The 16,018-nt window shown below is 39.2% G+C and overlaps 1 protein-coding gene across 6 annotated transcripts in view; it reads right to left on the minus strand.

The window, feature by feature from the left end:
* The window catches only part of COL4A4 (collagen type IV alpha 4 chain), a 155,884-nt gene that overhangs the window by 134,411 nt on the left and 5,455 nt on the right, over positions 1-16,018 (minus strand). For all 6 annotated transcript variants that reach the window (XM_027514975.1, XM_027514951.1, XM_027514961.1 and 3 more), the window contains exons 2-3: positions 5,758-5,928; positions 3,956-3,998 (exon numbers count right to left, since the gene is read on the minus strand). In XM_027514975.1, the coding sequence (XP_027370776.1) occupies positions 3,956-3,998; positions 5,758-5,813 (99 nt within the window). In that variant the 5' untranslated portion in view covers positions 5,814-5,928. The remainder of the gene's footprint in view (positions 1-3,955; positions 3,999-5,757; positions 5,929-16,018) is intronic.

A 16,018-nucleotide genomic window follows, 5' to 3' on the forward strand; every position in this document is an offset into this window, starting at 1 on the left:
AGAATGAATGGCAACTTTCTATTTTGATTCACTTTGAAAAGACCTATGATAACTTGAATCACAGAAGCTGGACTGGATAGGTCCAAGCTACAGGATGGATAGACAGAGATGTATTTATTAGCATGATTTAAACCAGTCTGACTGTCTCAAGATCAACCTGAATACAGACTGCCTCCAATAGGATTTCCTAGATGTGTCTGAAGTTGGGTTTAATCACTTAGACTCTCTAGAGAGGAGCAGAACAGAATGTTCAAGGCTTATCCTTTTCCTGAGTTAAAATGTTCAAATTTAATTTTATACTTCTTGATTTAATCTTGTAATGGCCCAGCTGCTTCCTTCTGCCCTCTGAAAAAAGTTTTGAAAAAATAGTTCTGTTATAAAACAAAGAAATGTCTAATACCTAGGCAATTTTGTACTAGTCTTGATGGTAGGATATAAAAGAAATCTTATAGCCCATTTAATCCAACACTTCCTTTTTACAAATGAGGAAAAAAGCCCCAGAGAGTGACTTGTTTAAAAGTATAATAAAGAAATAACAACAAACAAAACCCAAAGGTAGCTGAAGGAAAGAAATGTAAAGATCAAAACTGAAATAAATGAAATAGAGACAAGAAAACAATAGAAAAGATCAATGAAACTGAAAACTGGTTCTTTGAAAATGTAAACAAAATTGAGAAACCTTTAGCCAGACTCATCAAGAAAAAAAGGAGAGGGCTCAAATCAGTAAAATTAAAAATGAAAAAGAAGTCACAACTGACACACCAACAAAGGAGCGTAAAAGTCTACTAGAGGCCAATAAATTGCGCAACTTGGAAGAAATGGATAAACTCTTAGAAAGGTACAATCTCCCAAGACTGAACCAGGAAGAAATAGAAAATATGAAACATCAATTGCATGTACTGAAATTGAATCTGTGACTAAAATAATTTCAACAAACAAAAAGTCCACAACCAGATGGCTTCACAGGGAAATTCTACCAAACATTCAGAGAAGAGATGACACCTGTCCTTCTGAAACTATCCCAAAACATTACAGAGGAGGAAACACTTCTGAACTCATTCTATAAGGCCACCATCACCCTGATATCTAAACCAGATGAAGATATCACAAAAAATTAAATTATAGGCCAATATCTCTAATGAACATAGATGCAAAATTCTCAACAAAATACCAGCAAACCAACTCCAACAATATGTTAAAAGGCTTACATATCATGATCAAGTGGGATTTATTTATCCAAGGAATGCAAAGATTTTTCAAGATCTGCCTGCAAATCAACCAATGTGATAAACCCCATTTACAAATTGAAGAATAAAAACCATATGATTATCTCAATAGATGTAGAAAAAGCTTTTGATAAAATTCAGCATCCACTTATGAGCTTAAAAAAAAAATCTCCAAAAAGTGGGCATAAAGGGAACATACTTCAAGATAATAAAGGTCATATATGACAAACCCAAAGCTAACATCATACTCAATGGTGAAAACATGAAAATATTTCCTTTAAGATCAGGAACAAGACAAGCATGCCAGTGCTTGCCACTTACACCTAATACAGTTTTGAAAGTCCTGTCACAGCAATCAGAAAAGAAAAAGAAATAAAAAGAATCCAAATTGGAAAAGAAGAAATAAACCTGTCACTGTTTGTATATGACATGATACTATACATAGAAAATCCTAAAGATGTCACAAAAAAACTATGAATTTAGTAAAGTTATAGGATAAAAATCAACACAGAGAAAAATCTCTTGCATCTCTATACATTAACAACAAAATATCAGAAAGAGAAATTAAGGAAACAATCCTGCTTACCATTATATCAAAAAGAATAAAATGCCCAGGAGTAAACCTACCTGAAAAGGCAAAAATACCTGTACTCTGAAAATTATAAGACACTGATGAAAGAAATCAAAGACAACACAAATAGATGGAAAGATATATCATGTTCTTGGATTGCAAGCATCAATACTGTTAAAAGAAACCACACTAATCAAGGCAATCTACAGATTCAATGCAATTCCTATCAAATTATCAATGGTATTTTTTCACAGAACTAGAACAAATTTTTTTTTTTAATTTGTATGGAAACACATAAAACCCTGAATAGCCAAAACAGTCTTGAGAAGAACAGAGCTGGAGGAATCACGCTCCCTGAATTCAGGTTATACTACAAAGTGACAATAATCAAAACAGCATGGCACTGTCACAAAATCAGACATATACATCAAAGGCACAGGATAGAAAGTTCAGACATACAATCATGAACTTACGGTCAATTAATCTGCAACAAGAATACACAATATAGAAAAGAGAATCTCTTCAATAAATTTTACTGGGAAAACTGGACAGCTACATGTAAAAGAATGAATTGAGAACATTCCCTAACACCATGTACAAAAATAAACTCAAAACGGATTATTGACCTAAAAAGACAGGATAGTATAAAACTCCTAGATGAAAATATAGGCAGAACTGTCCTTGACATGAGTCGCAGCAAAATTTTCTTGGATCCGTATCCTAGAGTAATGGAAATAAAAACCAAAATAAACAAATGGGACCTATTTAAACTTAAATATTTTATATATCAAAGGAAACCATAAACAAATTGAAAAAAACAACCTACTGGCTGGGAGAAAATATTTATAAATAATGCTACCAATAAGGGATTAATTTCCAAAATAGACAAAGAGCTCATACAGCTTAATACAAAAAAAAAAAACCCTAGCAACCAAAAAAAAAAAAAAAAATGGGTAGAAGACCTAAATAGACATTTCTCCAAAGAAGATACACAAGTGGCCAACAGGCATATGAAAAGATGCTCAATATCACTAATCATTAGAGAAATGCAAATCAAAACTACAATGAGGTATCACCTCACACCAGTCAGAATGGCCATCATCCAAAACCCTACAAATAATAGATGCTGGAGAGTATGTGGAGAAATGGGAATCTTCCTATATTGCTGTTGGGAATGCAAATTGGTGTAGGCAGTATGAAGAACAATATAGAAGTCCCTAAAAAACTGAAAATAGAGTTACTATGCAATTCTGCAACCCCAATCCTGGGCATATATCCAAAGAAAACTCTAATTCGAAAAGACAAATGCAAAAAAATATTCACAGCAGCTCTGTTTATGATAGCCAAGACATGGAATCAACCTAAATGTCCATCAACAGATGAATGGATAAAGAAGATGTGATATTATATGCACATATATATATATACACATATATATAATGAAATGTGTGTGTATATATACATATACATAATGGAGTATGTATATGGAGAAGGAAATGGCAACCCACTCCAGTGTTCTTGCCTGGAGAATCCCAGGGACGGGGGAGCCTGGTTGGCTGCCGTCTATGGGGTTGCACGGAGTCAGACACGACTGATGCGACTTAGCAGCAGCAGCAGCAGCAATGGAATACTACTCAGCCATAAAAAAGAATGAAATAATGCCATTTGCAGCAACATGGATAGAGATTATCCATGAAGTAAGTGAAGCTAAGTTAAGTAAGTCAGAGAGAGAAAGATAGCATATGATCTCACTTACATGTGGAATCTAAAAAAATGATACTAATGAACTTATTTACAAAACAGAAATAGATTCAGAGACATAGAAAGCAAACTTATGGTTACCAAAGGTGTGGGGGAGATAAATTAGAAGTTTGGGATTAACATAAACACATCATTATACCTAACATAAACAACAAGATTTTACTGTATACCACAGGGAACTATATTCAATATCTTGTGATAACCTATAATAGAGAAGAATCAAGAGGCAGATAGATAGAGATATATAACTGAATCATTTTTCTTTTAGTTCTGAAACTAACACAACATTGTAAATTATACTTCAATTTTAAAAAATGGTTTAAGACAGTATAATAAAAGTAATGCATTCAGTAAAGTAAATTTTCAACATGGAATCAGAGCTCATTAATGGACTTACCCCATATGCATATTGTACAGAAAACAAAATAAGTATGAGTGACCTACAAGAAAACAAAAATGCAGATTAATTTAAACTGTTGGGTTTTGTGCAAAACAAACTAAAAAGCAAAAGGACATAGGAATTAACTCCAGAAAGATTTTTTTTTTTTAGTTTCTAATAGGCTACTATGACCAATTGATGGTCATCAGTGACCAGATAAACGTTACCCTCTCTCCAGATAGCATCACCATATTTCCTCTTTTTAATCAATCAAGAAGTACGCACACCCTTTAATATGGCCCTCACTGTGCTGGGTACCATAGGGACACTGGGAAGGTGAGACTTGGATGGATAGATACGTGAAGGGAGATGACTCTCAGAATAAAAACTAGAGGAGAGCAGGAAGCAAGCAGCTTTGCCCAGGAACTACTGCAAAGATTAAGGTATTCTGGACGCTGTTAAGTGGGAACAACCAGAAGGAGAGAGAATGGAAGAAACCTAACTGGGCTGAGGAGATGATTTGGGAAACAGTATGGAAAAAGCCTCCTTCCCATCACCCTCTCTTCCTTCATTGCTCATCAATACGTGTTCATCAGCTTCAAATTTTTCCATATTTTTCACTATTTAACATTTCCCTGTCATAACTCCCAATATTTTTGTAGTCACTTTGAACAATCTCATTCTATTAATAGTTTGCTACTGCTGCTGTAGCACATGACCACAAACTTGGTGACATAAAACAACAAAAATTTATTTTCTTATCATTCTAGAGGCCAGAAGTCTGAAATAGGCCTCATTGGCGGAAAAAAAAAAAAAAAAATCAAGATGTCGGCAGGGCTGTGTCTCTTTTGAAGGCTCCAAGGGACACTCGGATTCCTTGCCTTTTCTGGATTCTAAAGGCTGCCTGCATTCCTTGGCTTGTGGTCCCTTCCACCTTCAAAGCCAGCAGTGACCAGTCAAGTCTCTCTCCCGCTACATCCCTCTGACATCTGCTTGCATCATCAAATCTCCTTCTCGACTCTCAATCTTCTGCCTCCCTCCTTCACTTCCAGTGCTCTAGTCCCTCAATTGTGCCCAACTCTTTGCAACCCCACGGGCTGTAGCCTGCCAGGCTCTTCATGTCCATGGGATTCTCCAGGAAAGAGTATTGGAGTAGGTTGCCATTTCCTTCTCCAGGGGATCTTCCCGACCAGGGATAGAACCCGAGTCTCCTGCATTGCAGGCGGATTCTTTACCACCTGAGCCACCAGGGAAGCCAAAAGGGGACACTGTGGCTGAGTGGGCTGGAGGACCCTTGTGATTATCCTGGGTTCCTCAGATAATCCAGGATAACTTCCCCATTGCACAGTCAGCTGATTAGCAACCTTAATTTCATCTATAACCATAATTCTCCCTTGCCATGTAACAGAACACATTCAGAGGTTCAAGGGATTAGGGCGTGGACAGCTTTGGGGGGTCATCATTCTGCCTACCACACTCATGCAGTGCATTGTCCTAACCACTATAACTGCTAGTTATAGGGACCCTGCGGCTCTGGAAACGAGAAGGCTTTTGCTATTCAAACCCAGTGAACAGGAGAGCAAGAATCTGTGGCCTTGTACATTCTCCCACTGGGTGACTGTGCGGCTGAAATTCTGGAAGAGGAGAGAGAATTACTGCTTAATAAGAAAAGTGCTGTTTAATAGAACGGCAGTGGGTAAAATTTATAGATTTCTGGAATACTTTGGTTTTTTGACACTCAGATAATTTATATCTATAAAACCAACACTGGGGAGAAATTCCCAAATAAAAGCCAGTGATCGGCTTTTGAGGACACTCACCAGGAATTGGTGGCCAAGGGCTTGTTGCACTTGAAAGGACGCCTTACCAGTGCCATGTGCAAAATTACTTCATGTTCGAGTCTTGGCGCTCAACAAAAACGCTGCCCGTCTTCCCTTCTCTTCCAGAAGACTCTCATCTATAACTGAGGTTCTGTGTCCTGGCTTTAAAGTCTGTGTATGGCAAATATAAAATATCTTTTTAAATACAGTATGCATTACCACATCTAAAATAATTGCTTTCATTATTCAGAGTTAGTGATGGAAATATTTTCTAAAGGGGAACTTCAACACTGTTTTGACCTAACACTCTTTCCTTAGTGATGAGTAAACTGAATACATATCAATTTTTAATTCTTAGAAATAAAAATACCAAATCCTTTCGTTCATAAACACATTTTTCAAAAATGAAAAGATATACGTACGGAAAACTTTTACAAAAATTATTGTTTCACTTTGTTATGTGAAATTTTCTTCTATTTAGTCTTTTCTCTTAAAAATTCAAGCTAAAATTCACTCAAGTGCTTTTTTTTTTAATTTTTGAAACTAAAAAGGAATCCCCTAGTATAGAAATGCACATTTTGCCTACAAACAGCAAAGACATATAAACATGTTTTATGTAAAATGGTATCACATTTTGGCAGGTCATCAAAAAGTTAAACACAGAGTTACCATATGACATAGCAATTTCATTCCTAGGTATACACACAAGAGAACTGACAAAATATGTTCATACGTAAACTTGTACATGAATATTTACAGCAGAATTATTTGTAATGGCCACAAATGGGAACGACTCATTTCAGTTGATGACTAAGCAACACGTGCTACATCTGTACAGTGAAATACTTGTTGTTGTTGTTTACTCACTAAGTCGTGCCCAGCTCTTTGGAGACCCCATGCACTGTAGCCCTCCAGGCTCCCCTGTCCGTGGGATTTCCCAGGCAAGGGCACTGGAGTGGGTAGCTGTTTCCTTCCCAGGGGATCTTCCCAACCCAGGGATTGAACCCATGTCTCCTGCATGCAAGCAGGTTCTCTACCACTGAGCCACCAGGGAAGTCCCACAATGGAATATTTGACCACAGAAAAGAATAAAGTACCAATCAGTGCTACAACATAGAGGAACCTTGAAAATGTGATGCCAAGTGAAAGAAATCACGTCCTGTATAATTCCATGTGTGTGAAATGTCAGAATAGGCATATCCATAGAGACAGAAAATATTAATAGATTAGTAATTATCAAAGGTTGGAGGAGGGGCGAATGGGAGGTATGGAGTTTTCTGGAGAGTAATGTGTTATGGATTTAGATAGGGTAATGGTTGTACAATATTATAAGTACACTAAAAACCACTAATTATAAACTTTAATAGAGTGAAAATGGTGTGTTTCATTTTTGAAACATCTCAATTTTAAAAAAGAAAAAATATCTTGACTCCAAGTACCATATACTTTGAAAAAAGCTCTCTTTGGCTCAAAGAATTTGAAATGTCTCATCTTTAAAACTTTGGCTTCTCTAAAGACCCGTACCTGTCAGAATTAAGTACAGAGAAGGAAATGGGAGTGTAGAATGTTACAACTTAATTTTAAATTTCTAGATAAAATCTATATAAACTCAATCAATGTTATATTTATGAGAGACTAGTTTTCCAAGTAAGCATCAGAATGATGTTCCATGATAATTTCAAAACCAAGTAGAAACAGAATCATTTTGAGTAACTAGATCTTTTCCCATTCCTAAATCCATCATTGATGTAGTTTTCTATTTGCCTTCTAGAAGCATGTCTCAATAAAACAAATTACTGTTTTAAGAGGAATACATAAATTGGCTTGAAACATTCAAACTGTATTTGATATTTCAGACAAATAGGAAACACAGTCAAAAATTAAAGAACACCAGAGGTATTTGTTTTTTAATCCCAAAATAAATACATCATGCAATTAGTCTGCCCACTTAATGTGATAAAGTGTATCCCTCCCCCATTTCTATCCTAGTGCAATATAATTTTATATTTGAAAATCATATTAATCACCGCACTATACTTCTCTGCAACAAAAATATGTATATAAATTCAATATTTTCATTTATGATCATAAATTTCTGAGTCTTAAAAAATTTTTTTCTCCTGGGTTGACATTATTATGGTTATTAGTAGCATATAATTCCAGAGAAGGCAATGGCACCCCACTCCAGTACTCTTTCCTGGGAAATCCCAAGGATGGAGGAGCCTGGTGCGCTGCAGTCCATGGGGTCGCTAGGAATCGGACACGACTGAACGACTTCACTTTCACTTTTCACTCTCATGCATTGGAGAAGGAAATGGCAACCCACTCCAGTGTTCTTGCCTGGAGAATCCCAGGGATGGGGAAGCCTAATGGGCTGCCGTCTATGGGGTCGCACAGAGTCGGACACGACTGACATGACTTAGCAGCAGCAGCAGCATATAATTCATCCAAAAAAATAAGCATGTCTTGATAAACAGTTGTTGTTGTTGTTTAGTTGCTAAGTAAACAAGCTGTCAAAGGTAAAACAGTTTTGTTCACAGTTTTACCCGGAGCAAGCCTCAGATGACTACGTGCTCATCTCACGCATCTGTCTAGCCTGAAAACAAAGCCACAGAGGAGTCACAGAGACTTTAGAACCACTCTCCTGGCTAGAGTGCCGCTCCCAAGTCACAGCTAAGCAGAGGCCCAGCTGGCTGTCAGCTGGACACCATGAACGATGGTGTGTACTGGACTCTACAGTTCCCCAAAAGTTGTCACACAGTCTACAACAATCCACAGCAATGTACAAATATTTCCTTTGCTGCAACCACCTATGTTAAAAGCACAAAACTTTTTGTCTCAACCATGCTTTTGATGACACTGAATAAAATTTCTCATAAATAAAAGGCTGTCATCACATAGGAGAGGCCAAGACAGTGTGTTTCTATTGAAGTTTGTTTTTATTTTTTTTTTCAATTTTATTTTATTTTTAAACTTTACATAATTGTATCAGTTTTGCCAAATATCAAAATGAATCCATCACAGGTATACATGTGCTCCCCATCCTGAACCCTCCTCCCTCCTCCCTCCCCATACCATCCCTCTGGGTCGTCCGAGTGCACCAGCCCCAAGCATCCAGTATCGTGCATCGAACCTGGACTGGCAACTCGTTTCATACATGATATTTTACATGTTTCAATGCCATTCTCCTTTGTTTTTAAAAAAGAAGAAGGTATAAACAATTCAAGTGCTATGCCACTAAAACATATGCAAACAACAGCTTTGGGAGACTGTCTACCTAGGAAACTTTTGCAAAAGTTCTGTACCTTTCAAAGGGTATGCTTTATTCTGCCAACTGTTATTCTCAAGCAGGGAGTGTTGAGTGCTATGGAGGGCTATATTGGAGCCCTCCACCTCAGGCCCCATCTTTGGCTCTTAACTGAGGGGATAACCAGGTTTCCGTCACCTGATTCCATCTTCCAGGCACATGGAAAGGTTAAGGATAACCCCCTGACCCAACCCGGAGCTTGGCTTAGTGACACAGAACTCTAGGCCGGAGGATGGTACAAAAACATCGTCTGAACCAGTCCTCTTGGAGGGTTGAAATGAGGACACCAAGAAAAGAAAGGGAGATGAGGGAAGAAGGATATGTCCAGTACATCCTCAAGTACAGCTGGGTGTTAGAAAACTGCGACAAGTCAAGGTCAAGTGCAAGTCTGAGTTTGGAAGAGACAGATAAGCTGCATAATCAGACAAAGTTGTTTCCAAGAAAATGCAAAAACAAAGAAAGACAGATAGTCTCAAGAAAGGAGGAAAACCAGCTCATTCCTGAGAGCCCTCCCCTACCCCACCAGTTCTTGATGCAGTCTTGTGGTCAACTCCCTTTTCGTGAGCAAACTGACCTGGGCGGCCGAGTCTGATAAAAAGCACTGCCCTCGCTGCAGCTGGTCCCAAGGCTGCATGCGACACACCTCGGGAGGCCATCTGGGGCCACCCACCCCCAATAGGGAAGCTGAACATATGTTCCCTGGGCCTTTGACATCCATTTCGTGCATTAACCCAGTCCGTAATAGGCTCTCGCCCAGCAGTATATTTCTATCAGTAATTTCTAGCATGTACTTTCAGCAGATATCATGGTGTTCTCTTCCTCCAACTCTCTGGGATTTCTGCACCCCCCTCCCACCACCCCCTCACTTCTTTATGAAAATGCCTGGACTCCAATTTCCCTGGGACTCCTTAAGAGTCTGTCCAGTGCTTTCCAAAGGTCTGGGAACAGGATCTGAGCGCCTCCAAGCCATTCTCGGTACCCGGGGGAATTTGTTTTCTCTGCAACCTAATCTTGAATACAAATACATCCTGCTGGAGTTCTCATCCACCAGGGGCTAGGCATGGTTGTGGCGGGTGGGGAGGGGGGCAGGGGAGGACCAGATAAACAGGCGACTGAGGACTGGAATCTTCTAGCCACAAAAGGTAGCAGAGATACAATGTCTTTTTTTTTCTCAAGGAACATTAAGTCTTTGAGCTCTTTCGAACAATATTTGCCCTTTCAGGGAAATCATTTTCTATTAACTCAATAACTACATGTTCTTTCCTTTGACTTTCTGACACTGAGCTATCTGAAGACTCTCTCTCCAAGGCTAAATTTTTTGGATGGTCTGAACACGTATTTCTATATACTTTCATCTTTCCAAAGTAGAATTCCTAAAGGATAAGCTTTTGTAGAGAAACAATCAAGGGGCCTGGGGTCAGGGGTAGGGGGTTAGAAAAATGCTCCCAGAAAAAGAATGGCATGCCTGGGGCTGGATATCTCCTCTGAGGCTTATACCTTTCCTGTTAAGGGATCACCTGACCTTTCCCCAACATCCAGGTTGATTACTTTCTAAAATCCCATATCTTTGGGTTGCCTCTAGCTGCAGACTTACAAAGCCTTCAGGTTGATGAGAGCTTTTTAGTGAAAACAGTCAATCCCATCAACCATCACAAAGGTTTTTAAAGCAAGTCACAAACCCATGTGGTCCACAGACTACCTGAATGTGGCTGGAGCATCATGTTCCCTGAGAAGGAACTGGGGAAAAAACTTGAGAAGGACTCAAGTAAATTCTTGAAAGTATCTCTACATTCCAACAGGACCAGACAGTTGTTGGATTGTGGTCAAGCCCGCCCCCACCTTGCCTTCCTTCTAGATTCAACTGAATTGTTTGAGAGTCTTTGTACAGTCCTCAGGGGACCCTGGAGTTGAGTTTGCTAGTCCAGGGCCGAATGGGCCATATCTCAGCTAATCTATAATTCTGCCAATACAAGCTTTTATTATCATTTTTGTCCATGAGGTCTCCCCCCAGTATCAACAGAACATTTGACAACAATCATAAGAATGTCATAGGTGGGAAACACACAGAGGGGACACTGTTCCACAAACGTACAACTGATTTTCAAAACTGGATGTGCCCTTTACTTCCAAGTTAAGGTTTCAGATTTCTGAGAGCTGCCTTTGGTGTAAGCAAATCCCACTGCCCACTGAGAAGTACCCATCCGCAACCAAGTGTACTGAAAGACTGGCATTGACCTTTGAGGACTTCTTCCCTCCTCCCTAGAGACTGGCTACCTTCTCCTGGTACCTGGTGATCTCATGTGAGGGATTGAAGGCAGGACTCTAAGAGGTAGAAAGATTTGTGTTCAGATCTTGATCACTTACCAGTATAACCCTGAGCAAATCTGTACCACTCTGAGCTCTTCATTTCTCAGTATGTAAAATTAATGCTGGAGAGAACTACATGAGTCAAAATGCATGCCTAGCACAGTCCCTGTTATGTTGTTATTGTTGTTTAGTCACTAAGTCGTGTCTGACTCTTTTGGGACCCCATGGACTGTAGACCGCTAGGCTTCTCTGTCCGTGGGATTTCCCAGGCAAGAATACTGGAGTGGGTTGCCATTTCCTTCTCTTGTTTCTCCTGCATTGGCAGGCAAATTCTTTACCACTGAGCCACAAGGGAAGTTCTCTGGCATGTGGTAGTGCTCAATATATGTCTATTTCCAGCCTTCCTAATTTGTCATGCAGGTAAAATGAGCTCCCAATAAATGAGAGAAGGGTTAGAAAACTGGGAACTGGGGCAAGCCTGGCAGACCTCAGGAGGGAGGCAATACTTGATCTGGGAATGAAGGAAGATCTGGAGAAATGAGGAGAAATAAGCAGTGACAGTCTCTCTTAAAGGACCTTGTAAACATCGGGAGAAGTCAATGAGAGGGATGACTCCTCAGTGAGTGTAGAAGCAGGTATACAGGAGGGCAAGTCTGGCCAGAATCAGAGTTAACGTAAGCGGACTCTGAGAGGACACTTGTGAAAAGGTCAGCATTTGTTTTTATCAATGAGAGAGGCTTCTGCTGCTACCACAACTGCTGCTGCTCCAACCCCACGCCCTTCCTCCTCCTCCTCCTCTTCCCCATCGTCAACATCTTCCCCACCATAAGAAATTATAAAAAGCAGCATTGTCAGTCAGTTCCTTATATGCTACATCCTGTGCTAAAGGTTTAACACCGATCTTCAATCTTCACAATAACCCTAAAAGGTAAGTTACACAACAATGTCCTTTCACAAGTAACTACAGTTAGTAGTTGGCTTCCCTCATAGCTCAGTTGGTGAAGAGTCTGCCTGCAATGCAGGAGACCCAGGTTTGATTCCTGGGTCGGGAAGATCCCCTGGCAAAGGAAATGGCAACCCACTCCAGTATTCCTGCCTGGAGAATCCCATGGACAGAGGAGCCTGGCGGGCTACAGTCCATGCAGTCACAAGAGTCAGACACAACTTAGTGACTAAACCACCACCATCATAGTTAGTAAGAGACATTTCCAGGGTTCAAACGCTAAAGCTTTCCTTATTAACCACTACACAACACAGTTTCAAAGTTCATGAAAATTCCTGGGCACATTTCAGGAAATGCATCTCTGGAAAGAACAACTTTGGCCTTCAATATAATAGTAGATTCACATGTAAATGCAGTGATGCACTGTGATACACAGACATTTAGTTTGCTGTGAATCCTAGAAAAAGAGAGTTCTCCTGTGAAGGTCTTCATGTCTGGAATTTCACCTCTAGAAACTTCTACAGGACAGTTGGCTATCTTCAAGGCACTGTTTCTAACTAGACTATAGGAAAGTTAAAGCATTTCAAGCAGCTATGTAAGCAAAAGAAAAAAGAGAGAGAAAGATTTCACAGAAGTTTCCAAATGAACTTTTAAGGTTAAACAGAAATACTGAGACAAGCATGCAGTTGGTTTCAAAATAGGAGGAAAGCTTTGTCTTGGCGGGGAAGGAACATTGTATTCATATGAGTCTTGGCCCTTTCTGGGCTTTCCAGGTGCCTCAGTGGTAAAGAATCCACCTGCCAATGCAGGAGACACAGGTTCAATCCCTGGGTTGGGAAGATACCCTAGGAGGAGGAAATGGCAACCCACTTCAGTATTCTTGCCTGGAGAATTTCATGGACACAGAAGCCTGGTGGACTATAGTCCATGGGACTGCAAAGAGTAGGACATGACTGAGTGACCAAGCACACACATGGGCCCTTTCTAAGGAGAACCTCAGTTCAGTTCAGTTCAGTCACTCAGTCATGTCCGACTCTGCAACCCTGTGGACTGCAGCACACCAGGCTTCCCTGTCCATCACCAACTCCTGGAGCTTACTCAAACTCGTGCTCACTCCATTGAGTCAGTGATGTCATCCAACCATCTCACCCTCTGTCGTCCCCTTCTCCTCCCGCCTTCAATCTTTACAAGCATCAGGGTCTTTTCTTTGCATCAGGCAGCCAAAGGATTGGAGCTTCAGCTTCAGCATCAGTCCTTCCAGTGAATATTCAGGACTGATTTCCTTCAGGATTAACTGGTTGGCTCTCCTTGCTATGTGAAGGACTGTCAAGAGTCTTCTCCAACACCACAGTTCAAAAGCATCAATTATTTGGCAATCAGCTTTCTTTATGGTCCAACCCTCATATCCACACATGACTACTATAGCTTTGACTAGACGGACCTTTGTTGGCAAAGTAATGTCTCTGCTTTTTAATATGCTGTCTAGGTTGGTCATAGCTCTTCTAAGGAGAGCTTAACCATCTCCTTTTCCTTGTGTCTGCATCCTGCCTTCTGTCCACCTCTGTCTGCCTTCCTTCAGGCAGGAGCTGATACTAGAGACTGGGTCCCCTTAGCAGGTGCTTCCCTAGAGGACAAGACCTGGAACTAGACTCCTTTAGAAATGCGTCTGCCACTTGGGAACCTTATAAAAGACTCCATCCCTCACCCCTGGACTTCAGAGCTGTGTCATTTCCTATTCTGCTACAGACCATAAAGCTACAGACCAAACACTCAGTGTTTCAGCGTCAGCTTTACACATCGGAAAATAACTGAGCAAAGCCAAGAAAGTGTGCTGTGTATTGGACGTGATATCACATGGGCAGAGTAGTCAAGACAACCAATGTCTGGAAGTTTCACAAAACCATAAGAAATTCCATTATTAAAGTGATTGCTTCTCCCCTACACTTTGAAAATGAGGTGGTTTTTTTTTAATTCAAAAATTAATGGTAAGAAGAGATCTATATTAAATTTTTACAGTTAAAATTTTAAACATTTATTTTCTTTAAAGTTGCTCAGTTGTGTCCGACTCTTTGTGACCCCATGGACTATATAGTCCATGGAATTCTCCAGGCCAGAATACTGGAGTGGGTAGCTTATCCTTTCTCCAGAAGATCTTCCCGACCCAGGAATTGAACCAGGGTCTCCTGCATCACAGGTGGATTCTTTAACAATTAAGATATGGAAACAAAATAAAATAATACATAGAATCTTGACTACACGTGAAAATTACAGGGTTTGTAAATGCAAGTCCACTAAATATGTAATAACATTTTAAAGTGATTTTTCTACTAATTAGCCTGACATTAACCAAAACAAAATTTTAATCATTTCTATATACCTTTAATAAGACATAAAAACACCTATGATTATTATTCACTCAAGAAATATCTATCATATCAGTATCTGTCAATTTTCCAGTTTATATCAAATGCCATGCTAAGCACTGTGGATACAAGAATGAAATCAATTTAGCTGAATTTAATATTCAGTAAATTGAGTTTTCAATTTACCGAATATTGAACTCAATTTGAACTCAACTGAGCTCAAATATGCAATATTACTTTTAAGTAGATTGGGAAAAGTTAAAGATGCATACTATAATCATTATAGTAACCACTAGCAACAACACAGAGAGATATAACTAGACGTAGAAAAAATTTAAATGGAACATTAAAAAATATTTGATTAACAGAAAAGAATGCTAGGAAGAAGAAAGGGGACAAAAAACAGATTAGACAGATAAAAAGTAAACAGACAGATGACAGACCTAAAAATAACTATATCAACTATGTAAAAACGCACTAAAAATTGAAGGCAAAACGTTGAATTTAAAACAGAAAAAAGAAAAAAACCCAAGTATATGCTACCTAAAAAATACATACTTTAAATAAAAAGACTCAAAGAGGTTACAAGTGAAAAGGTGGAAAAAGATACACCACACAAACAGTAAGCACGAGGAAAGTAGACTGGCTATGTTAAAAATGGACTTCAAGATGGACAGTGACACTTAAAAGAAAAGCCACAGAATGGGCAAAAATATTCAAAATAAATACATCTGCCAAGGATCTTGTATCCAGAATATATAAATAGCTATTGCAACTCAACAGTAAGAGCAACAACCAGTTTTTTTCATAGGGAAAGATCTGAGTAGATGCTTTGCAAAAGTTCTCTGAACAGTTAATAAGTACCTGAAAAGATGTTCAACATCTTTAGTTACTAGAGAAAACAAAAGCACACTAACTGCCACTGTGTAACCATTTGAAGTGTTAACACTTTAAAAGCTGGCAATACCAGAAGTAGGCACCAAAAACATACGGGGGAAGCAGAACTCTCATACACTGCTGATGAGAATGAAGATACAGTTACTTTGGAAAACTCTTTTATAATTAAACATATACCTACTATATGGTCCAGCTATTCACTCCAGGTATTTATTCAAGAGAAATGGAAACACATGTTCCCACAAATCCTAGTACAAAACTAGCCATAGTGGCCATATTTCCCAAACTGGAAACAATTTAAAAATCTAACAGGTAAAGGGATCTTTAAAAAAGTGATGTCCATACAATGGAATTTTACATGGCTACAGAGTAGAACAAACTGCTGATACACAAAACATGGATCCATCTCAGTATTGTTCTGTTGAGTCAAAGAACCCAGATACC

Source organism: Bos indicus x Bos taurus, chromosome 2 (genome assembly GCF_003369695.1).
Source record: "Bos indicus x Bos taurus breed Angus x Brahman F1 hybrid chromosome 2, Bos_hybrid_MaternalHap_v2.0, whole genome shotgun sequence".
NCBI classification, from domain to species: Eukaryota; Metazoa; Chordata; class Mammalia; order Artiodactyla; family Bovidae; genus Bos; species Bos indicus x Bos taurus.